This window comes from Tachypleus tridentatus, chromosome 7 (genome assembly GCF_004210375.1).
Source record: "Tachypleus tridentatus isolate NWPU-2018 chromosome 7, ASM421037v1, whole genome shotgun sequence".
NCBI classification, from domain to species: domain Eukaryota; kingdom Metazoa; phylum Arthropoda; class Merostomata; order Xiphosura; family Limulidae; genus Tachypleus; species Tachypleus tridentatus.
This window is the reverse complement of record NC_134831.1, coordinates 109,323,467-109,350,414: the sequence shown is the minus strand read 5'-3', so window position 1 is coordinate 109,350,414 and position 26,948 is coordinate 109,323,467. Positions and strand designations below refer to the sequence as shown.

The 26,948-nt window shown below is 33.1% G+C and overlaps 1 protein-coding gene across 3 annotated transcripts in view; it reads right to left on the bottom strand.

Moving 5' to 3' along the window:
• Nucleotides 1-4,083: 4,083 nt before the first annotated feature.
• LOC143256384 (FYVE, RhoGEF and PH domain-containing protein 6-like) overlaps nucleotides 4,084-26,948 on the bottom strand; it is a 36,621-nt gene continuing 13,756 nt past the window's right edge. The window contains exons 9-13 of one of the 3 annotated variants that reach the window (XM_076513562.1): nucleotides 24,609-24,743; nucleotides 20,715-20,814; nucleotides 13,157-13,311; nucleotides 7,857-7,979; nucleotides 4,084-4,270 (exon numbers count right to left, since the gene is read on the bottom strand). In XM_076513562.1, the coding sequence (XP_076369677.1) occupies nucleotides 4,220-4,270; nucleotides 7,857-7,979; nucleotides 13,157-13,311; nucleotides 20,715-20,814; nucleotides 24,609-24,743 (564 nt within the window). In that variant the 3' untranslated portion in view covers nucleotides 4,084-4,219. The remainder of the gene's footprint in view (nucleotides 4,271-7,856; nucleotides 7,980-13,156; nucleotides 13,312-20,714; nucleotides 20,815-24,608; nucleotides 24,744-26,948) is intronic. The other 2 variants (XM_076513561.1, XM_076513563.1) reach the window with 2 other exon arrangements.

Genomic DNA, 26,948 nt, shown 5'->3' with positions numbered 1-26,948 from the left:
TATTATATTCAAAGTTATACAGGTGTTCAAACTCAATATTTCAAACGAATGTGTGTTATTAAGGTATATTATATTCAAAGTTATATAGGTGTTCTAACTCAATATTTCAAATGAATGTGTGTTATTAAGGTATATTATATTCAAAGTTATACAGGTGTTCTAACTCAATATTTCAAATGAATGTGTGTCATTAAGGTATATTATATTCAAATTTATACAGGTGTTCTAACTCAATATTTCAAATGAATGTGTGTCATTAAGGTATATTATATTGAAAGTTATACAGGTGTTCTAACTCAATATTTCAAATGAATGTGTGTCATTAAGGTATATTATATTCAAAGTTATACAGGTGTTCTAACTCAATATTTCAAATGAATGTGTGTCATTAAGGTATATTATATTCAAAGTTATACAAGTGTTCTAACTCAATATTTCAAATGAATGTGTGTTATTAAGGTATATTATATTCAAAGTTATACAGGTGTTCTAACTCAATATTTCAAATGAATGTGTGTTATTAAGGTATATTATATTCAAAGTTATACAGGTGTTCTAACTCAATATTTCAAATGAATGTGTTATTAAGGTATATTATATTCAAAGTTATACAGGTGTTCTAACTCAATATTTCAAATGAATGTGTGTTATTAAGGTATATTATATTCAAAGTTATACAAGTGTTCTAACTCAATATTTCAAATGAATGTGTGTTATTAAGGTATATTATATTCAAAGTTATACAGGTGTTCTAACTCAATATTTCAAATGAATGTGTGTTATTAAGGTATATTATATTCAAAGTTACACAGGTGTTCTAACTCAATATTTCAAAGAATGTGTGTTATTAAGGTATATTATATTCAAAGTTATACAGGTGTTCTAACTCAATATTTCAAACGAATGTGTGTTATTAAGGTATATTATATTCAAAGTTATACAGGTGTTCTAACTCAATATTTCAAATGAATGTGTGTTATTAAGGTATATTATATTCAAAGTTATACAGGTGTTCTAACTCAATATTTCAAATGAATGTGTGTCATTAAGGTATATTATATTCAAATTTATACAGGTGTTCTAAGTCAATATTTCAAATGAATGTGTGTCATTAAGGTATATTATATTCAAAGTTATACAGGTGTTCTAACTCAATATTTCAAATGAATGTGTGTCATTAAGGTATATTATATTCAAAGTTATACAAGTGTTCTAACTCAATATTTCAAATGAATGTGTGTTATTAAGGTATATTATATTCAAAGTTATACAGGTGTTCTAACTCAATATTTCAAATGAATGTGTGTCATTAAGGTATATTATATTCAAAGTTTTACAGGTGTTCTAACTCAATATTTCAAATGAATGTGTGTTATTAAGGTATATTATATTCAAAGTTATACAGGTGTTCTAACTCAATATTTCAAATGAATGTGTGTTATTAAGGTATATTATATTCAAAGTTATACAGGTGTTCTAACTCAATATTTCAAATGAATGTGTGTCATTAAGGTATATTATATTCAAAGTTATACAGGTGTTCTAACTCAATATTTCAAATGAATGTGTGTTATTAAGGTATATTATATTCAAATTTATACAGGTGTTTAACTCAATATTTCAAATGAATGTGTGTCATTAAGGTATATTATATTCAAAGTTACACAGGTGTTCTAACTCAATATTTCAAATGAATGTGTGTTATTAAGGTATATTATATTCAAAGTTATACAGGTGTTCCAACTCAATATTTCAAATGAATGTGTGTTATTAAAGTATATTATATTCAAAGTTATACAGGTGTTCTAACTCAACATTTCAAATGAATGTGTGTCATTAAGGTATATTATGTTCAAAGTTATACAGGTGTTCTAACTCAATATTTCAAATGAATGTGTGTCATTAAGGTATATTATATTCAAAGTTATACAGGTGTTCTAACTCAATATTTCAAATGAATGTGTGTTATTAAGGTATATTATATTCAAAGTTATACAGGTATTCTAACTCAATATTTCAAATGAATGTGTGTTATTAAGGTATATTATATTCAAAGTTATACAGGTGTTCTAACTCAATATTTCAAATGAATGTGTGTTATTAAGGTATATTATATTCAAAGTTATACAGGTGTTCTAACTCAATATTTCAAATGAATGTGTGTTATTAAGGTATATTATATTCAAAGTTATACAGGTATTCTAACTCAATATTTCAAATGAATGTGTGTTATTAAGGTATATTATATTCAAAGTTATACAGGTGTTCTAACTCAATATTTCAAATGAATGTGTGTTATTAAGGTATATTATATTCAAAGTTACACAGGTGTTCTAACTCAATATTTCAAATGAATGTGTGTTATTAAGGTATATTATATTCAAAGTTATACAGGTGTTCTAACTCAATATTTCAAATGAATGTGTGTTATTAAGGTATATTATATTCAAAGTTATATAGGTGTTCTAACTCAATATTTCAAATGAATGTGTGTTATTAAGGTATATTATATTCAAAGTTATACAGGTGTTCTAACTCAATATTTCAAATGAATGTGTGTCATTAAGGTATATTATATTCAAATTTATACAGGTGTTCTAAGTCAATATTTCAAATGAATGTGTGTCATTAAGGTATATTATATTCAAAGTTATACAGGTGTTCTAACTCAATATTTCAAATGAATGTGTGTCATTAAGGTATATTATATTCAAAGTTATACAAGTGTTCTAACTCAATATTTCAAATGAATGTGTGTTATTAAGGTATATTATATTCAAAGTTATACAGGTGTTCTAACTCAATATTTCAAATGAATGTGTGTCATTAAGGTATATTATATTCAAAGTTTTACAGGTGTTCTAACTCAATATTTCAAATGAATGTGTGTTATTAAGGTATATTATATTCAAAGTTATACAGGTGTTCTAACTCAATATTTCAAATGAATGTGTGTTATTAAGGTATATTATATTCAAAGTTATACAGGTGTTCTAACTCAATATTTCAAATGAATGTGTGTCATTAAGGTATATTATATTCAAAGTTATACAGGTGTTCTAACTCAATATTTCAAATGAATGTGTGTTATTAAAGTATATTATATTCAAATTTATACAGGTGTTTAACTCAATATTTCAAATGAATGTGTGTCATTAAGGTATATTATATTCAAAGTTACACAGGTGTTCTAACTCAATATTTCAAATGAATGTGTGTTATTAAGGTATATTATATTCAAAGTTATACAGGTGTTCTTACTCAATATTTCAAATGAATGTGTGTTATTAAGGTATATTATATTCAAAGTTATACAGGTGTTCTAACTTAATATTTCAAATGAATGTGTGTTATTAAGGTATATTATATTCAAATTTATACAGGTGTTCTAACTCAATATTTCAAATGAATGTGTGTCATTAAGGTATATTATATTCAAAGTTATACAGGTGTTCTAACTCAATATTTCAAATGAATGTGTGTCATTAAGGTATATTATATTCAAATTTATACAGGTGTTCCAACTCAATATTTCAAATGAATGTGTGTTATTAAGGTATATTATATTCAAAGTTATACAGGTGTTCTAACTCAATATTTCAAATGAATGTGTGTCATTAAGGTATATTATATTCAAAGTTATACAGGTGTTCTAACTCAATATTTCAAATGAATGTGTGTTATTAAAGTATATTATATTTAAAGTTATACAGGTGTTCTAACTCAATATTTCAAATGAATGTGTGTTATTAATGTATATTATATTCAAAGTTATACAGGTGATCTAACTCAATATTTCAAATGAATGTGTGTTATTAAGGTATATTATATTCAAAGTTATACAGGTGTTCTAACTCAATATTTCAAATGAATGTGTGTTATTAAAGTATATTATATTCAAAGTTATACAGGTGTTCTAACTTAATATTTCGTACCATGATTTTAATACTTTTTTCTTTTCCACAAGAAAACATTTAATAGGATGATATAGGTACTACTTATCTGCATGTGTCATTGTGCACAACTTGGTAAAAATTACAATATTTAGCAGGCTTTCTGACATAAATAGAGGAAAATCCAATGTATTGGCGACAATAGTTTTTATGACCACAAAAGCACAATTATAAATACAATTTTCAGAGAAAAGTACACTGATATGAGAAGGTTGGTCTCTGGATTCTTACTTGTGTAGGTATGAAACATAATTAACTTAGAGCAATCAAAGATAGCACAAGTTGTCCACACCAACCACCATGCTCCCACAACTATACTTTTAAACAAAAGAAGAAAAAAGCCACATTATATTGAAATGTCTGTAATTGACAATGACAAAAACACTTTAATAAAACCATTGATTTACAAAACGTTGTTTTTACTTATTAATATCCTGTTGCTAAACAATCATTCTGATGGTTTTTCTTTGGCTTATGATATAAAAAATGGACAAATTTTAATTCTTTATCATAACTTGCTGTCTTGTCATTGGGGAAGTTCTATTTAGGTCAGTGATTCTGTGTGCAGCGTGAGATTGGCAGGTGTGCCGCAGTGTTTTTAAAATACATTCAATTTTCTTGGGATTTTACAAGCAAGTCGAACACATCAGTTAATAAAATTTACTATAGAGACACTCTGAAACCTTCCAAAACATTCTATGGTTTTCATTGAACTCGAGCACTGACAGCAAATCTTACAACTGAGGAGGAAGAACAGCTCATTGATTTACAAAACGACAAATTTTATCAGTTGTTGTTTCCTGAAAAGAGCTTGGATGAGTTTTGAATCTCCATTAAAAATTCATATCCTGCAATCAGTTCAAAAGCAGTTAAAGTTCTGCTTTCATTTGCATCTTCGTGGTTTTGCGAAATTGGATTTTCAGCATTGACTGAAATTAAAGCCAGAAAGATAGAGAGGCTTCTTACAGTCAATGATGATATGCAAGCTTGTTTCTCTATGTTAAAGCCTCGCTTCAATTTTACTTGGTTTTGGAAGCAGGCACAAGTGTCACATTGAAAACATATGTAAAAATAAAAAGTTTTGATTTTTCTGCTATACCATAAAATCGTTAAAAAGCCTTAGAAGGACACTAACAGCCAAAGCAAGTGATAGTATTGTCAATGTGCAGATGACGTTAATATTGCTTGCTTTTGCCATGATTTTCATTCTAAGGTTATTTAAATTAACTCTTCTGTGTTACGTGTATCTAAACTTGATACACAATGGCATTATTATCGCTTGTTTTGGCCGTGATGTTCGTTCTAAGGGTTTTTAAATTAACTCTTCTGTGTTACGTGTATTTAAACGTGATGCATAATGACATTAATATCGTTTGCTTTGGCTGTGATTTTCGTTCTAAGGCTTTTAACGCTTGCCGTATAACATGTACCTAAAAAAATCATTAAGGCTTTCCTGGTGTGCCATGAAAATATTCAGATTGTCGTAGTGTGCTGCAAGTCAGAAAAGGTTGAGAACCACTGATTTAGGTAGACAATCAAACAAAGCTTGATGGTGGCTCCATCTCTGATGTTAATACGTAAGTGGTTTCAACAATCTCTTCAATAAGTTTATTTATCTTTAATGAAATTTTCTTTTAAATACACCATTAGGCTATTCTCTGTATTTTAAAGATAATTATTGTGGATGGCCTTCACATTTGACCATTCGACCATTTGAATTTTACAAGTCATACCTACGATCCCTTCAGCAATACCTAGACCTTGGGATTGGACAATTTATTGTTTGGATGTACAAGTCACATCTGTGAACCTTTCAACAAGAGCATAGAACCTTTTCTTTTACTCCTACTCTATTGCTGCAAGGGTTGTTCAACAGAATGTCCAATGGTACTTTCACATCTCTCCCAAACATCAGAGATGGCTGCATATAACTTCATGCAGTGCTGTTTAGCAACGAAGATTGAAATCTTGAAACAAGTTCATTAACAGAGAAGCATTACTGTTGTTTGGGAGACCAAGATATTCTAGTAAAACTTATAACTTGTCAGACTCTGTGCTTCCTTGTTAGAGCATTGTACTATTTCAGGCCATTTGGAGAAATGGGTCCTGATCACTAAGAGGTAATTATTTTCCTTGTTGTTGGAGTACAAGACACTGACAGCAACTCTTTCATCTGGTGCTCTAACACAATACTGTTAGTTACCCATGTTTTCTTTTGTGAACCTATTTGCTCACAGTACATCAAATACAACATACACCAGTCTTCTACAGCTTTATGGCTCAATACCTTATCTTATTCAATATCTTCTTAAAAAGTATGCGTCCAGCTGTTGGAGATGAATGGTGACAGAGTGCTTCACATTGTGGCGTCTTTGGAAGTACCAAATGAAGCCATAATTTATATCCACTTGCACATTTCCATTTTCAACACAAACTTTCCAATAGAAAGGATAAATTCAGTATCTTTTCACTCTGCCATGAGTTTCATCCTTCACTGGGTTACAAATACAGTATCTTTTCACTCTGCCATGAGTTTCATCCTTCACTGGGTTATAAATTCAGTATCTTTTCACTCTGCCATGAGTTTCATCCTTCACTGGGTTATAAATTCAGTATCTTTTCACTCTGCCATGAGTTTCATCCTTCACTGGGTTATAAATTCAGTATCTTTTCACTCTGCCATGAGTTTCATCCTTCACTGGGTTATAAATTCAGTATCTTTTCACTCTGCCATGAGTTTCATCCTTCACTGGGTTATAAATTCAGTATCTTTTCACTCTGCCATGAGTTTCATCCTTCACTGGGTTATAAATTCAGTATCTTTTCACTCTGCCATGAGTTTCATCCTTCACTGGGTTATAAATTCAGTATCTTTTCACTCTGCCATGAGTTTCATCCTTCACTGGGTTATAAATTCAGTATCTTTTCACTCTGCCATGAGTTTCATCCTTCACTGGGTTATAAATTCAGTATCTTTTCACTCTGCCATGAGTTTCATCCTTCACTGGGTTATAAATTCAGTATCTTTTCACTCTGCCATGAGTTTCATCCTTCACTGGGTTATAAATTCAGTATCTTTTCACTCTGCCATGAGTTTCATCCTTCACTGGGTTATAAATTCAGTATCTTTTCACTCTGCCATGAGTTTCATCCTTCACTGGGTTATAAATTCAGTATCTTTTCACTCTGCCATGAGTTTCATCCTTCACTGGGTTATAAATTCAGTATCTTTTCACTCTGCCATGAGTTTCATCCTTCACTGGGTTATAAATTCAGTATCTTTTCACTCTGCCATGAGTTTCATCCTTCACTGGGTTATAAATTCAGTATCTTTTCTGCCATGAGTTTCATCCTTCACTGGGTTAATACTCATTTCAGTTGATTGGCAGGCCACACTTTATTTTTCATCTTTAATATCGCTCTACTGTACTTTAGAGTGGTTGTTTTTATTATCTCGCACTTTCTTCTTTTTATGGTGTTTACATTTTTGACAAAACAAGGTATTTAGTATAACCCTAGATGATAAAACTAACTCTGGAACATGGTCAACAAATGCCACAGATCAAACACTAGAGAAGGAACATAACAGATGAACTCCATATGGCATGACTAGCTCCACAGGTGGAAAAGCAATTGGGAAATCTACTGATCTCTCAGACAACTAAATAACAGCTGCTGAAAACTCCAAAGATCCATATTATGTCTACAGAAGTTCTACTAGTGTACAGTTACAGCACTACCTACATGCATATAACACGATTATTTCTAAAAGTAATTACGTATAAAAAAAAATAACAGCTGATATATCTTCTTGGTTTAGAAACTGTTACATGTATAAGTGCACGGACAATCACTAAGAATAATTACTATACACAACAATAAATCAAGCACAACTTTTCTTACCTCATTTGTTTTGTACATGTACAAAACTTTGTCGTCAATAACAAACCAATACTGTTTCCAGCCTCTACGACCTCTCTTCCATAAGTGGCCACTAATAGAAGTAACTTGGTCGCTGTCACAAATCTTGAAAACCAAATGATATTGTTTTTACATATAACTTTCACAAACATTAACTTTCAATTCTAGTGATAACGTTCTTACTGAATCGTGATTCACGTAACAGGCTAATACAGTAATTAAACAATCCATGTTAATATCTGACTCTATTCTAAACATTAAACTGTTTATTATTCAATCCATGGACTACACTTCAAAACAACAGAAACGTTTTGTTTACTTATTTAACTTAACAACTATTCACCTGTTTAACAATTAGCATGAAGTTCTGAGGTTTACCAGCTAATTCTGGCACTAGTGGAGCTTCACATCAACTAACTTTCACAGGAAATTTCTGGTATTTCTCACTCTTGATCACTGAAACGTGCTTTATGTTTACAAACTATTATTTAGATGGACAACCTACATCATGGACCACTCACACGTAAAAAATTAAAAAAATCCACTAGATGTATGCCTGAGACCACCACAGTTTGAGTTCAGTCTAAGATAAATTCTTCCTGTACTTGCAGGGCTGGTGTGGTACATACAAAGTGTGCATCTGTACAAATTCCAACTCTTTATTTAGTTATTATAACTTAAAAAATTCATACCTTTTTTGTCCAAATGGTTAACTATCAGCTGTCATTGACTTTTGTTGGTAGTGTCTGTTTATTGACAATAGGCTAATCCATCATAAGCCTAACATCAATCATGTATATGTGACTTAGTTAACAAGTTATATATTAAAATGTCCAATTATTTAAAACATCTTCTGATCTCCATGATTATTTCTCCATGAAAATATTACACTTGTTTTTAGTGCAAGGTTTTATTGACACAAGATGAAATACTATTTTTGGTGCAGTAAGTTCGACTGCCTACTTGTAATTTTGTGACTTGTTTCCTAAAAATGTTGCAACAAGGCACATATGACACTGTATCACTGTTTGGGTTAACTCAAAGAGCTCCAAATGTCCAACTACCAAATAGTTACATAACATCCAATTGTACTTTCTAACCTGTTTAAATAGGCTAGGTACATTAAATCCTACTACGATTCCTCACCTCCTGTTGATAACTAGATACATTACATCCATTCACTATTCCTCACCTCTTGTTGATAACTACATACATTACATCCTATCACTATTCCTCACCTCTTGTTGATAACAAGATATGTTACATCCTATCACTATTCCTCACATCTTGTTGACAACTAGATACATTACATCCTATCACTATTCCTCACCTCCTGTTGATAACTAGATATATTACATCCTATCACTATTCCTCACCTCTTGTTGATAACTAGATACATTACATCCTATCACTATTCCTCACCTGTTATTGATAACTAGATACCTTACATCCTATCACTATTCCTCACCTCTTGTTGATAACTAGATACATTACATCCTATCACTATTCCTCACCTCATGTTGATAACTAGATACATTATATCCTATCATTATTCCTCACCTCTTGTAGATAACTAGATACATTACATCCTATAACTATTCCTCACCTCCTGTTGATAAGTGGATACATTACATCCTATCACTATTCCTCACCTGTTGTTGATAACTGGATACATTACATCCTATCACTATTCCTCACCTCTTGTTGACAACTAGATACATTACATCCTATCACTATTGCTCACCTCTTGTTGATAACTAGATACATTACATCCTATCACTATTCTCACCTCTTGTTGATAACTGGATACATTACATCCTATCACTATTCCTCACCTGTTGTTGATAATTGGATACATTACATCCTATCACTATTCCTCACCTCATGTTGATAACTAGATACATTATATCCTATCACTATTCCTCACCTCTTGTAGATAACTAGATACATTACATCCTATCACAATTCCTCACCTCCTGTTGATAACTAGATACATTACATCCAATCACTATTCCTCACCTCTTGTTGACAACTAGATACATTACATCCTATCACTATTCCTCACCTCCTGTTGATAACTAGATACATTACATCCTATCAGTATTCCTCACCTCCTGTTGATAACTAGATACATTACATCCTATCAGTATTCCTCACCTCTTGTTGATAACTGGATACATTACATCCTATCACTATTCTTCACCTGTTGTTGATACCTGGATACATTACATCCTATCACTATTCTCACCTCTTGTTGATAACTAGGTACATTACATCCTATCACTATTCCTCACCTCTTGTTGACAACTAGGTACATTACATCCTATCACTATTCCTCATCTCCTGTTGATAACTAGATACATTACATCCTATCACTGTTCCTCACCTCTTGTTGATAACTAGATACATTACATCCTATCACTATTCCTCATCTCCTGTTGATAACTAGATACATTACATCCTATCACTATTCCTCAGCTTTTGTTGATAACTAGATACATTACATCCTATCACTATTCTTTACATCCTGTTGATAACTAGATACATTACATCCTATCACTATTCTTTACCTCCTGTTGATAACTAGATACATTACATCCTATCACTATACCTCAGCTCTTGTTGATAACTAGATACATTACATTATATCACTATTCTTTTACCTCTTGTTGATAACTTGATACATTACATCCTATCACTATTCCTCACCTCTTGTTGATAACTAGATACATTACATCCTATCACTATTCCTCACCTCTTGTTGAGAACTAGATACATTACATCCTATCGCTATTGCTCACCTCTTGTTGACAACTAGATACATTACATCCTATCACTATTCCTCATCTCCTGTTGCTAACTAGATACATTACATCCTATCGCTATTCCTCACCTCCTGTTGATAACTAGATACATTACATCTTACCACTATTCTCACCCCTTGTTGATAACTAGTTACATTACATCCTATCACTATTCTCACCTCCTGTTGATAACTAGATACATTACATCCTATCACTATTCCTCACCTCCTGTTGATAACTAGATACATTACATCCTATCACTATTCCTCAGCTTTTGTTGATAACTAGATACATTACATCCTATCACTATTCTTTACCTCCTGTTGATAACTGGATACATTACATCCTATCACTATTCCTCAGCTCTTGTTGATAACTAGATACATTACATTCTATCACTATTCTTTACCTCCTGTTGATAACTAGATACATTACATCCTATCACTATACCTCAGCTCTTGTTGATAACTAGATACATTACATTCTATCACTATTCTTTACCTCTTGTTGATAACTAGATACATTACATCCTATCACTATTCTCACCTCTTGTTCATAACTAGATACATTACATCCTATCACTATTCCTCACCTCTTGTTGATAACTAGATGCATTACATCCTATCACTATTCCTCACCTGTTGTTGATAACTGGATACATTACATCCTATCACTATTCCTCATCTGTTGTTGATAACTGGATACATTACATCCTATCACTATTCCTCACCTCTTGTTGATAACTAGATATATCACATCCTATCACTATTCCTCACCTCTTGTTGATAACTAGATACATTACATCCTATCACTATTCCTCACCTCCTGTTGATAACTAGATACATTACATCCTATCACTATTCCTCACCTCCTGTTGATGACTAGATACATTACATCCTATCACTATTCTCACCTCCTGTTGATAACTAGATACATTACATCCTATCACTATTCCTCAGCTTTTTGTTGATAACTAGATACATTACATCCTATCACTATTCTTTACATCCTGTTGATAACTAGATACATTACATCCTATCACTATTCTTTACCTCCTGTTGATAACTAGATACATTACATCCTATCACTATACCTCAGCTCTTGTTGATAACTAGATACATTACATTATATCACTATTCTTTACCTCTTGTTGATAACTTGATACATTACATCCTATCACTATTCCTCACCTCTTGTTGACAACTAGATACATTACATCCTATCACTATTCCTCATCTCCTGTTGCTAACTAGATACATTACATCTTATCGCTATTCCTCACCTCCTGTTGATAACTAGATACATTACATCTTACCACTATTCCTCACCCCTTGTTGATAACTAGTTACATTACATCCTATCACTATTCCTCACCTCCTGTTGATAACTAGATACATTACATCCTATCACTATTCCTCACCTCCTGTTGATAACTAGATACATTACATCCTATCACTATTCCTCAGCTTTTGTTGATAACTAGATACATTACATCCTATCACTATTCTTTACCTCCTGTTGATAACTGGATACATTACATCCTATCACTATTCCTCACCTCTTGTTGATAACTGGATACATTACATCCTATTACTATTCCTCACCTCTTGTTGATAACTGGATACATTACATCCTATCACTATTGCTCACCTCTTGTTGATAACTAGATACATTACATCCTATCACTATTCCTCACCTCTTGTTGATAACTGGATACATTACATCCTATCACTATTCCTCACCTGTTGTTGATAACTGGATACATTACATCCTATCACTATTCCTCACCTGTTGTTGATAACTGGATACATTACATCGTATCACTATTCCTCACCTCTTGTTGATAACTAGGTACATTACATTCTATCACTATTCTTCACCTCCTGTAAACAGCTAAGTACATTATATCCTATTATAATTCCTCACCTCCTGTAAACAGCTAGGTACATTACATCCTATCATTATTCTTCACCTCCTGTAAACAGCTAAGTACATTACATCCTATCACTATTCTTCACCTCCTGTAAACAGCTAAGTACATTATATCCTATTATAATTCCTCACCTCCTGTAAACAGCTAGGTACATTACATCCTATCATTATTATTCACCTCCTGTAAACAGCTAAGTACATTACATCCTATTATAATTCCTCACCTCCTGTAAACAGCTAGGTACATTACATCCTATCATTATTCTTCACCTCCTGTAAACAGCTAAGTACATTACATCCTATCACTATTCTTCACCTCCTGTAAACAGCTAAGTACATTATATCCTATCATTATTATTCACCTCCTGTAAACAGCTAAGTACATTACATCCTATTATAATTCCTCACCTCCTGTAAACAGCTAAGTACATTACATCCTATTATAATTCCTCACCTCCTGTAAACATCTAAGTACATTACATCCTATCATAATTCCTCACCTCCTGAAAACAGCTAGGTACATTACATCCTATCATAACTCCTCACCTCCTGTAAACAGCTAGGTACATTTTTCTTTGTTATACATCCTGACTGTTCAAGTTCATCACTAATCTCAGAGGTCAGTGGGAGGTCACTTTCTAATTCTCTTGATCCTGAGTCACCACCCTTTGAGGAATATCTGCACTTACTTTGGCTGTCTTCTGTAAAAACAGATCTAAGTTTTACTGAAACCAATTTATGAATACCAAGATCAGTAATTAAATGTTGTTGTTGAGCTTACATTTACACTAAAGTTTCACCAATAATTATTTCATATAATGGTCTTCTAAGTTGTTTTTTAACTGATTACAGCATAAGAGAAAAATGGAAATTATTGTAGAATGTAAAAATGGCCTTGTAATTTTTAAAAGTAAAAATATATAAATTACTAAGAAACATGACTGATGAAATATAAAGATTTGTACCAAGAAAGAAAAGTTATAACATTCTTGTGCTGAAAATGTGTTTCTGATAAGTACCTACCTCCAGTAACAAAATCAGCTCTTTTTATTCAGTGTATTTCTGATAAGTACCTACCTCCAGTAACAATATCAGCTGTTTTTATTCAATGAATTTCTGATAAGTACCTACCTACAGTAACAATATCAGCTGTTTTTATTCAATGAATTTCTGATAAGTACCTACCTACAGTAACAATATCAGCTGTTTTTATTCAATGAATTTCTGATAAGTACCTACCTACAGTAACAATATCAGCTGTTTTTATTCAATGAATTTCTGATAAGTACCTACCTACAGTAACAATATCAGCTGTTTTATTCAATGAATTTCTGATAAGTACCTACCTACAGTAACAATATCAGCTGTTTTATTCAATGAATTTCTGATAAGTACCTACCTACAGTAACAATATCAGCTGTTTTATTCAATGAATTTCTGATAAGTACCTACCTACAGTAACAAAATCAGCTGTTTTTATTCAATGAATTTCTGATAAGTACCTACCTACGGTAACAAAATCAGCTGTTTTTATTCAATGAATTTCTGATAAGTACCTACCTCCGGTAACAAAATCAGCTTTTATTCAATGTATTTCTCATAAGTACCTACCTCCGGTAACAAAATCAGCTCTTTTTATGCAATGTATTTCTGATAAGTACCTACCTCTAGTAACATAATCAGCTCTTTTTATTCAATGTATTTCTGATAAGTACCTACCTCCGGTAACAAAATAAGCTCTTTTTATTCAATGTATTTCTGATAAGTACCTACCTCCAGTAACAAAATCAGCTCTTTTTATTCAGTGTATTTCTGATAAGTACCTACCTCTAGTAACATAATCAGCTCTTTTTATTCAATGTATTTCTGATAAGTACCTACCTACAGTAACAAAATCAGCTCTTTTCATTCAGTGCTCCCTCTATTTGTGAACTGTTTATTTACACATGCTACAAGCCTTATGCTTCCCCTCGTTGGAATTACGTCTCACACATAAATCTTCATTCATCATCTCTTAATCAATAGTAGCAAGACACGCTCACATGATATATTGACTCCCTCTACATTCCTTTACCAAATCTTTATTTTCAAGTTTGGCAAAAGATGTGACCACCAGAGCAGTGGGGAGAAAGGGTATAAAGTGTGAAAGGAGGTAACATGTTTTCAGTAAAGGAAAATTATATCTTCTAATACATTAGTTACCTCTAATCACAAGATTAGCTATATTCCTACCCTGAAGAGAAAGAGGGACTAATGAGATGTAATGGCAGAAGTACCCCAAAAGCATCCAAATGATATCCCTGACAGTAAGAAAAGTAAGTCTGAATATCAGAAGATGGGAACCCCACAACTTCTGAGCCAGGTATACTTTTCACTGTGTGTAGTGTGTGTAATTCACAAGGGTGGAAACTGTGCAGTGTAGGTTGGCTAGGATTGCAGAAGACCATACTCAATAAGTCAACTACATCCAAAATATTTTTACATGGTTCTGATATCCATATGAGGGCAGGATGAGGATCATGCCATCTTAGCCTTAAACACAAAAATTGGGAATTTAAACTTGTACAAATTTCTATGTAGGTCACAAGGATTATCACTAATCTATCAATTTGTGAAGTGTCATCTGCTTTCATAAGGATGTCTATCACATGGAATGAACTATCCCAACCATGACACAGGATGGCATCAACATTCCTGTATGAAGAGAATGAGGGATAATTAAGGACAGAACCAAAACAATCTCATGCACCACCACCATGACCCAAGACACAAATAGAGTAACTGGAAGAGGAAGATAACTCAAACTTTTGTAAGAACTTATGGTGATTGGTTCACTTGAAACCAAAACCTCAGCACAAGAAACAGACTTCCAAACAAAGGTAGATTGAGGGCTGCCATCAAAGTGATAAACTGCAGTTGTGATAGCTCAACTCCAATGCGTATGTTACGAGTATCAGGAGGTGACTTCACACATTAAGGTGATGGCTCAATTCCACAGTGAGCACTGCAAAAATATGAATGAGAAAGGACAAGTCAGCATGGCATACAATGCATATTTTGAGTTAAAGAATACCTGACCAGAAATCACTTGTCAATTAACTAAATCCATGTGATTAACAATGAGATAAGGTTCCCTGAAAGAAAAAAAAGATGAAAAACTTTACCAGTAAAGTTGTAGTGCCAAAGTCTGATGAGCTGTCACAGGTGATAAACAAAACTGACAAGAAGAAAATCATGAACTGACGTAGACAATGAGAGATGAACATGCAGGGAATAGTCCACGTGTTAGAATGCAGAATTTCTTGTATTGGATGATACAGACAAGAAACAAAGAAAACAGTAGGGTAATATTGGAAGGAAGGGAAATTGAAAGAAATCCAGGTGGAAGAAGGTAGGAAAGAATAAATAAGTTAAACCAAAAGATGGACCCAATCGGTAAAGAGAGAGGGTGATGATTGCCAGAGGGTAAAGAGTTGGAATCATGTATCACAGAATAAAGGAAAGATAGATAGAGGGAGAAGGGTATATGTAATGTCGATGGCAAACAACTCTGACCATCAACATCTACAGGCTAAAGAATTATCTAGTATGGGAAAGATGTAACATTGAACTTTAGGAAGTTGTTCAAACAGATATAAAGTAATGGAATGACGGACAACATGAATGATCCAATCTGGAAAGGTATGGCACCAGTGAAGGGGACATATATGAAAGGAATGCATGAGCATGGGAAAAACAGGAAAGTAGAAACACTATGGTATCAAAAAAATGAAAGATATGGGGTAAAGACCACCTAATATCTAGAAAGTGAGGAGAATGAAGACCCAGATAAGAAGTTACACTACTTGAGTCAGGGCAGATAAGTCAGCAGAAACCTCCTAGCAGTATACCAACTGTGGAAGACCTGCCACTCACCATGTAAAATGGATAGATGGAGATAGCTAACAAGCATGTGACTCGACATGTGAAAATGGATTGTGTCCCCAAGGGCCTAATAAAAGTATGTGTGAAGACACAAAATGTGAAGGTTGAGATGTACAACGTGATTATAGTTGACAAAGAAGGTAAGGAGAAGCAGACAAGGGACAGAGGAAGAAGAAGAGCAGTCAACATAACCTTAGAAACCAAGTTTGATCTGGCAAGTAGGGAGCTATCAATAGGACTTAAAAGGAGTGAAGTGAACAAGAAATCACCTGATGAAGTAATGTGAAGGATGGGACACAAAGACACTTATGTGATCAATCCAGGTTGAAGGGATCAACTGCCAGAGCTGGTGTAAAAGATGCAGGTAACCAAAGGAAATGAAAATTGGTGTATGGACCCACAGTAAAGGCATCCACATGTGGAGATACCCACTGACGGCAACAAACCTAGGAAATGAAGGAATCTAATGCCCACTCAGTGGATATATCCACTCAAGGCACGAAAAACTATTTACAACCAGTTGGAAAGCAGCCTGCACATGACATGTAATAATGCAAATGTGATGTACCTGGCCTCAGTAGAAGAGATACAATGACCAAAACATAGATCTATGGATTGTTTGCCCTCTCACTCAATGATACACTACATGGTCAAAAGTACATGGACAACCCCTTCTAATTAGTGGGTTCAGCTATTTCAGCCACACCCATTGCTTACAGGTGCATAAAATTAAGCATACAGCCAAGCAGTCTCCATAGGCAAACGTAGGCAGTAGAATAGGTCATACTAAAGAGTTCAGTGACTTTAAACATAATATTGTCATAGGATGCCATCTTTCCAACAAGTCAGTTCATCAAATTTTTGTCCTGCTAGAGCTGTTTTGGACAATTATAAAAGCTGTTATTAAGAAGTGGAAACGTCTAGGAGCAACAACAGCTCAGCCATAAAGCTGTAGGCCACACAAGCTTACAGAATAGGACCACTGACTGCTGAAGTGTAGAGCATGTAAGAATCATCTGTCCATAGTTGCAACACCCATTACCAAGTTCCAAACTGCCTCTGAAAGTAACATCAGCACAAGAACTGTTCATCGGAGCCTCATGAATTGGGTTTCATGGCTGAGAACCCGCACACAAGCCTAAGATCGCCATGCACAATGCCAAGAGTTGGCTGGAGCGGTGTAAAGCACACCACCATTGGACTCTGAAGCAGTGGAAACGAGTTCTCTGGAGTGATGAATCACACTTCACTATCTGTTAGTTTGGCAGACAAATCTGGGTTTGGCGGATGCCAGAGGAATGTAACTTGCCTGAATGCATAGTGTCAAGTGTAAAGTTTCATGGAGGAGGAATAATGGTCTGGGGCTGCTTTTCATGGTTTGGGCTAAGCTCTTTAGTTCCAGTGAAGGGAAATCTTAATGCTACAGCATACAATGACATTCTAGAGAATTATGTGCTTCCCACTTTGTGGCAACAGTTTGGGAAAGGCCCTTTTTATTTCAGCATAACAATGTCCCCATGCACAAAGTGAGGTCTATAAAGCATGGTTTACTGAGGTTGGTGTGAAAGACCTTGACTGGCTTACACAGAGCCCTGTCCTCAACCCCATCGAACACCTCTGAGATGAATTGGAATGCCCACTGCGAACCAGGCCTTCTCGCTCGACATCAATGCTCAACCTCACTAATGCTCTTGTGGCTGAATAGAGCAAATCCCTGCAGCCATGTTCCAAAATCTAGTGAAAAGCCTTCCCAAAGAGTGGAAGCTGTTATAACAACTTGATATTAATGCCTCTGGTTTTGGAATGAGATGTTCAACAAGCACATATGGGTGTAATGGTCGGGTATCCACATACTTTTGGCCATGCAGTGTATGTGCCAATGGCATAGAATTGGTTAATAGAAACAATGTATCACCTGACATATAGACAGAAGTTCAAGAACAGTGATGTGCAAAACAAAGTCTGCAGAGAAGGATCCAAGAAAAGATGTAGATCCAGAAGTGAGGAAGGAAGCAACACACCCACTGACATATGGATGTTGTTCATTCACCCATGTAGATAGCCTCATAGGGAAGAGAGAAGAAAAGAGGATCCCAATCAGGGTTCTATCATTCATGAAACACACTCCCAAGAGATCATAAAGAGGCATGACTGAGAAGAACCAATGATGTCATGGAAGACCAAATCCCAAAAAAGCAACAGAACCTCGTAAGCAGTAAGTGACTGAGATGAGAGGGCATGGTGGACTAAAGTTCGATTCAATTAAGTCATGTAGGAAAAAACAGAGTTTGACAGTGAAAACATACATCTTGGTCTCAATGTCATCTGGTGTCTGTATTTCCTAGTCTGTCTATATATTGATAGAAGATTTTGTTCCTCTTTTAGATTCTTGCCAATCAGTCCTTCACTTTTGTTGATATCATTGTACATCTCATCTCCACCAAGTAGTCTTAAGGCCTATGAGGTCTTTATCTTCTCATTTCACTGTCTTCAGGTTCTGCTTCCATAGCAGCCACATCTTCCATGTTCATCTGTACATAAATAGTTGCACCATTAAGATTTTTTTCTCTTTCACAGTACCTCTTCAACATTTTGGTGTGGTAGACCATGGTTGCTCCATCAACGTTTGCTTCATAGTGCATTCTGTGGACCAATCCTGTATTGTGAAAGGTCCTTTCCTTTGTTGTTGCTGCAGGAAGCAGAACTAAAGTATTTTTTCCAACCTTGTGTCATCAACCATTGGCTTTCTTGTCATAGAAGTGTTTCTGATTAGGTTTGGCTTTCCAAAATAAAATTGTTTTGATATGTATGGTCCTCTATTTTGCAAGTCTCTTTCCTTTTTGTCTTATGCTTGACTTCCTCTAGGCACTGTCCTTAAATTTCTATAGTTAAGGGTTTTCTTCTGCACTTCCTTCAAATTTATACTAACTCATATTTTCTCATCACTAATTCTTATCATTTTTCCTCGATAGACATGACCTCAATAATATGCACTATTCAGCTTAGTTATCCATAGCAAAATTATTCTCACTGTCTTAGCACACACAGATGTGCTTTGCCTATCATTTGGCCATCAGATACTAGACTGGTTCTCACTGTTGTATAACTGCACCACTGTTTCATAGAACCTTCACTTTTTTGTCCTCAACACATCCTTTACTTACTGGCATGTTGCGATGGTTGTCACATACTCTCATCACTAAGAGACACCCTTTGAATTTCTGATAACTTAAAGTCACTTAATTATCACCAAAGAATATATAATACTAATTTCTAATACTTTATAATAAAATTCATGTTTATGTCATGAATCTTTTCTTCTTTGAAACTTATGTTAGGTGAGACTAGACTTGATCATTGATTGGTTATCAGTTCAACTAGTTAGTTTATGCTGTAAAATAGTGTACATGTGTTTTCACAAAGTACTAGATATAAGTGAAATGCCACATATAATCTATAAAAGAGAAATTTATATTCAAACATCATTTCTTAGGCCTAATGTTAGTAATATGTAGCTACTAAATGTTTTACTTCTGGACAATGAACACTAAGAAACATTCTCAAGTTATTTTGACTAAATAGCACTAATAATAAAAATGATCAATAAAAGAACTGTAAGAGCAAAATATTAATTAATTTATTCAAACAGAGAACAATATGATACATTTCTCACAAATACAAACAATAAACAAAACTAAATCATACACATTTTGATAAATTCCTACAAAAATGTCAATCAATGTACAGGGTGTTCGGAAAGTTCCTGTGCAGTTTTGTAATCATATGTTTATTCAGTCTATTTCAAGCCAGCAACTGATAGTGGTGTTTAGAAACAAAATAAGAAGGATCCAAGCCTGTATTGATGCCAACGGGGATCACTTTCAACATTGTTTATAATTGTCATTCATATTTACCTCCTGTATTCTATATTGAAACATATCTGTTAATAAATATGTAAGTGCACAGTGACTTTCTGAAAACCCTGTACAAGTAAAATTAATTGCAGTAGAAGGTGTCATATGGAATCGAACAAACAACTTAAACAAATAAAAAGCAAATCTGTAACTTTACTATGATACAAATGAACACTAATGGTTTGGAAAATCATTTCACCTTGCTCTTTGTAAGATTGTTGACCAAATATACAAAACTACAATGTTAAAAAGTTGAAACCATCTACCTTTATGAAGTTTTGGAAAACATTCATCACAAACTCTTGCTGTTTTCAACCCTAAATAAGAAAGCGGAGCCCCATTGGCTGAACAGGCAGAACACACAACCTAATAAAAATAGAACACGTCATAGTACTATAGTCTAACATGGAAGAACAATGACAGCCTAGGCAAAATAAAACACGTTATAGTACTATAGTCTAACATGGAAGAACAATGATAGCCTAGGCAAAATAAAACACATTTAGTACTATAGTCCAACATGGAAGGACAATGACAACCTACACAAAATAAAACACATTATTGTACTATAGTCCAACATGGAAGGACAATGACAACCTACACAAAATATAACACATTATTGTACTATAGTCCAACATGGAAGGACAATGACAGCCTAGACAAAATAAAACACGTTATAGTACTATAGTCTAACATGAAAGGACAATGACATCCTACACAAAATATAACACATTATTGTACTATAGTCTAACATGGAAGGACGATAACAACGTACGCAAAATATAACACATTATTGTACTATAGTCCAACATGGAAGGACAATGACAACCCACACAAAATAAAACACATTTAGTACCATAGTCCAACATGGAAGGACAATGACAACCTACACAAAATAAAACACATTATTGTACTATAGTCCAACATGGAAGGACAATGACAGCCTACACAAAATAAAACACATTTAGTACTGTAGTCCAACATGGAAGGACAATGAGCCTACACAAAATATAACACATTTAGTACTATAGTCCAACATGGAAGAACAATGACAACCTACACACAATATAACACATTATTGTAATATAGTCCAACATGGAAGGACAATGACAACCTACACAAAATAAAACCCATTATTGTACTATAGTCCAACATGAAAGGACAATGACAAGCTACACAAAATAAAACACATTTAGTACTAGAGTCCAACATGGAAGGAAAATGACAACCTACACAAAATAAAACCCATTATTGTACTATAGTCCAACATGGAAGAACAATGACAACCTACACAAAATAAAACACATTTAGTACTATAGTCCAACATGGAAGGAAAATGACAACCTACACAAAATAAAACACATTTAGTACTATAGTCCAACATGGAAGGACAATGACAACCTACACAAAATAAAACACATTTAGTACTATAGTCCAACATGAAAGGAAAATGACAACCTACACAAAATAAAACACATTTGGTACTATAGTCCAACATGGAAGGACAATGACAACCTACACAAAATAAAACACATTTAGTACTATAGTCCAACATGGAAGGACAATGACAACCTACACAAAATAAAACACATTTGGTACTATAGTCCAACATGGAAGGACAATGACAACCTACACAAAATAAAACACATTTAGTACTATAGTCCAACATGGAAGGACAATGACAACCTACACAAAATATAACACATTATTGTACTATACTCATTCTGGAACACATTGTTATATCTATTGCTCCAATATTAGACCTGAGAGATTTCTCTGGAATATAACTATACATTAGAGACATCTAGAAGGTTATCCACTGCTATTTCTTCATTTTTAGTAATAATTTCTCAAAGTTTTCTTAACTGAGGTAACCTTTCTTTAGCAACATCAACAAAACGTTTCATACCAGTCTTCACTTAACAACATTACATAAAAGATGAATTAGTTCCTTTATTAAATCATTAACCAATTTTTTTTTATTACCACATATTTCCTTCTCTTCCAATTACATCCTACTCAACAAGACACAATGTTATTGATCCTGTTGGAATTCAAAACCAGAACCAATAAATACTGACCTGTGGGCAGTGCATGAAGAACCATGCTGCTCTCTTATTTATAACAACATAATTAGGTCAATAGTTCTTGCTTCTATAGCTTGAAAACATGTCACATCACGAGACCCACACTGCCATATTCCACTGTTTTGTTTAAATTACACTTACTTCTTGAAATGGAAAACCACAACACCATAATATATATAAAACAAATACCTTCATGGAATTTCACTACCTACTTCAGTTCCCAGTATTAATTATACAAATAAACATTCTTTAACATTAGTAAACTATCTAAGGTATGGATGTACTACTGTTAGTAAACTAAGGTATGGATGTACTACTATTAGTAAACTAAGGTATGGATGTACTACTATTAGTAAACTAAGGTATGGATGTACTGTACTACTATTAGTAAACTATCTAAGGTATGGACGTACTACTATTAGTAAACTAAGGTATGGATGTACTACTATTAGTAAACTATCTAAGGTATGGATGTACTACTATTAGTAAACTAAGGTATGGACGTACTACTATTAGTAAACTAAGGTATGGATGTACTACTATTAGTAAACTATCTAAGGTATGGACGTACTACTATTAGTAAACTACGGTATGGACATACTACTATTAGTAAACTAAGGTATGGATGTACTACTATTAGTAAACTAAGGTATGGATGTACTACTGTTAGTAAACTAAGGTATGGATGTACTACTATTAGTAAACTAAGGTATGGATGTACTACTATTAGTAAACTAAGGTATGGATGTACTGTACTACTATTAGTAAACTATCTAAGGTATGGACGTACTACTATTAGTAAACTAAGGTATGGATGTACTACTATTAGTAAACTATCTAAGGTATGGATGTACTACTATTAGTAAACTAAGGTATGGACGTACTACTATTAGTAAACTAAGGTATGGATGTACTACTATTAGTAAACTATCTAAGGTATGGACGTACTACTATTAGTAAACTACGGTATGGACATACTACTATTAGTAAACTAAGGTATGGATGTACTACTATTAGTAAACTAAGGTATGGATGTACTACTATTAGTAAACTAAGGTATGGAAGTACTACTATTAGTAAACTAAGGTATGGACGTACTACTATTAGTAAACTAAGGTATGGACGTACTACTATTAGTAAACTATCTAAGGTATGGACGTACTACTATTAGTAAACTAAGGTATGGACGTACTACTATTAGTAAACTAAAGTATGGACGTACTACTGTTAGTAATCTAAAGTATGGATGTACTACTATTAGTAAACTAAGGTATGGACTACTACTATTAGTAAACTAAGGTATGGATGTACTACTATTAGTAAACTAAGGTTTGGACGTACTACCATTAGTAAACTATCTAAGGTATGGATGTACTACTATTAGTAAACTAAGGTATGGACGTACTACTATTAGTAAACTAAGGTATGGATCTACTACTATTAGTAAACTAAGGTATGGATGTACTACTATTAGTAAACTAAGGTATGGATGTACTACTATTAGTAAACTATCTAAGGTATGGATGTACTACTATTATTAAACTAAGGTTTGGACGTACTACCATTAGTAAACTAAGGTATGGACATACTACTATTAGTAAACTACGGTATGGACATACTACTATTAGTAAACTAAGGTATGGATGTACTACTATTAGTAAACTAAGGTATGAACGTACTACTATTAGTAAACTAAGGTATGGATGTACTACTATTAGTAAACTAAGGTATGGAAGTACTACTATTAGTAAATTAAGGTATGGACGTACTACTATTAGTAAACTATCTAAGGTATGGACGTACTACTACTAGTAAACTAAAGTATGGATGTACTACTATTAGTAAACTAAGGTATGGACTACTACTATTAGTAAACTAAGATATGGACGTACTACTATTAGTAAACTAAGGTTTGGACGTACTACTATTAGTAAACTATCTAAGGTATGGATGTACTACTATTAGTAAACTAAGGTATGGATGTACTACTATTGAAACTCTTCTTTAGTTTAGTGTTTCATCAAAATATCACTTAGTGTAAAAAACACTACCTCAGAAGAGAATTACACAAACCTTTCCACAAGCTTGACAGTGATGACGATGAAAGGTGACACTGAATTCATTTGTACACAACTGACAAGAAGTAACAACTGAATCAGGTATCAATTCTGGTGCTTTGCTTCCCAGGTCAACAATCAAATCTCCATACTGTATACATCAACATATTCACAAGAAAAAATTATTTCAATAAAAACAAACATTCACATGATTAGCTGCTGACCATAAAGAAAAAAACAACCAATGTTCAGTAGTTCAACATGTAAATTAATATCTAGTATTTCAACAAGAACACATATTCATATGATCATTATCTGGTATTTCAACAAGACGGCACATTCACATGATCATTATCTGGTATTTCAACAAGAACACATTCACATGATCATTATCTGGTATTTCAACAAGAACACATTCATATAATCATTAACTGGTATTTCAACAAGAACACACATTCACATGATCATTATCTGGTATTTCAACAAGAACACACATTCACATGATCATTATCTGGTATTTCAACAAGAACACACATTCACATGATCATTATCTGGTATTTCAACAAGAACACATTCATATAATCATTAACTGGTATTTCAACAAGAACACACATTCACATGATCATTATCTGGTATTTCAACAAGAACACACATTCACATGATCATTATCTGGTATTTCAACAAGAACACACATTCACATGATCATTATCTGGTATGTCAACAAGAACACATTCATATAATCATTAACTGGTATTTCAACAAGAACACACATTCACATGATCATTATCTGGTATTTCAACAAGAACACACATTCACATGATCATTATCTGGTATTTCAACAAGAACACACATTCACATGATCATTATCTGGTATTTCAACAAGAACACACATTCATATGATCATTATCTGGTATTTCAACAAGAACACACATTCACAAGATCATTATCTGGTGTTTCAACAAGAACACACATTCACATGATCATTATCTGGTGTTTCAAGAAGAACACATTCACATGATCATTATCTGGTATTTCAACAAGAACACATTCACATGATCATTATCTGGTATTTCAACAAGAACACATTCATATAATCATTAACTGGTATTTCAACAAGAAATCAAATTCACATGATCATTATCTGGTGTTTCAACAAGAACACACATTCACATGATCATTATCTGGTATTTCAACAAGAACACATTCATATAATCATTAACTGGTATTTCAACAAGAAATAAAATTCACATGATCATTATCTGGTGTTTCAACAAGAACACACATTCACATGATCATTATCTGGTATTTCAACAAGAACACATTCATATAATCATTAACTGGTATTTCAACAAGAAATCAAATTCACATGATCATTATCTAGTGTTTCAACAAGAACACACATTCACATGATCATTATCTGGTATTTCAACAAGAACACATTCATATAATCATTAACTGGTATTTCAACAAGAAATCAAATTCACATGATCATTATCTGGTATTTCAACAAGACGACACATTCACATCATGAAACTTCGTAGAATACACATTCACATGATCATTATCTGGTACTTGAACAAGAACACACATTCACATGATCATTATCTGGTATTTCAACAAGAACACACATTCACATGATCATTATCTGGTATTTCAACAAGACGACACATTCACATGATCATTATCTGGTATTTCAACAAGACGACACATTCACATGATCATTATCTGGTGTTTCAACAAGATGACACATTCACAAGATCATTATCTGGTATTTCAACAAGAACACACATTCACAAGATCATTATCTGGTATTTCAACAAGAACACACATTCACAAGATCATTATCTGGTATTTCAACAAGAACACACATTTTTAAAGTATTTGTAATAAATAGATTTTTCTTATATGCAAGTTATGAAAACAAAACTTCAATATTCCAGTTTATATAAAGCATTAATGTTTACAATTTTAATACGGAATATTTTTATATTACTTTACATGATATTCTGTTCTAGTTTTTATCTATAGAATGAAAAGTAATTTAATTTATAGCTTCTATTTACTGTTAGTTTAAAAACTGATTATAACAGTATTATAACCTTGTTATTGTGGTATCATTTCCAAAGAGTCTTTGTCTATAACAGTGAATATACAGTATTGCATGTTGAAATTGAATAAAACAATATTTAAGTAGACTCTAGGTGCTATTTTTCTTTTCTGAAGCAGTAAAATAAATCAACCATCGATTCACTATTTTGAAGCCTTCTGCAGTTTGAAATATCAAAATAACTCTAACAGGTGTAAATACCTGTTAATACAGAAGTTAAAACAAGAATTATTAAATCACATCAAAGTT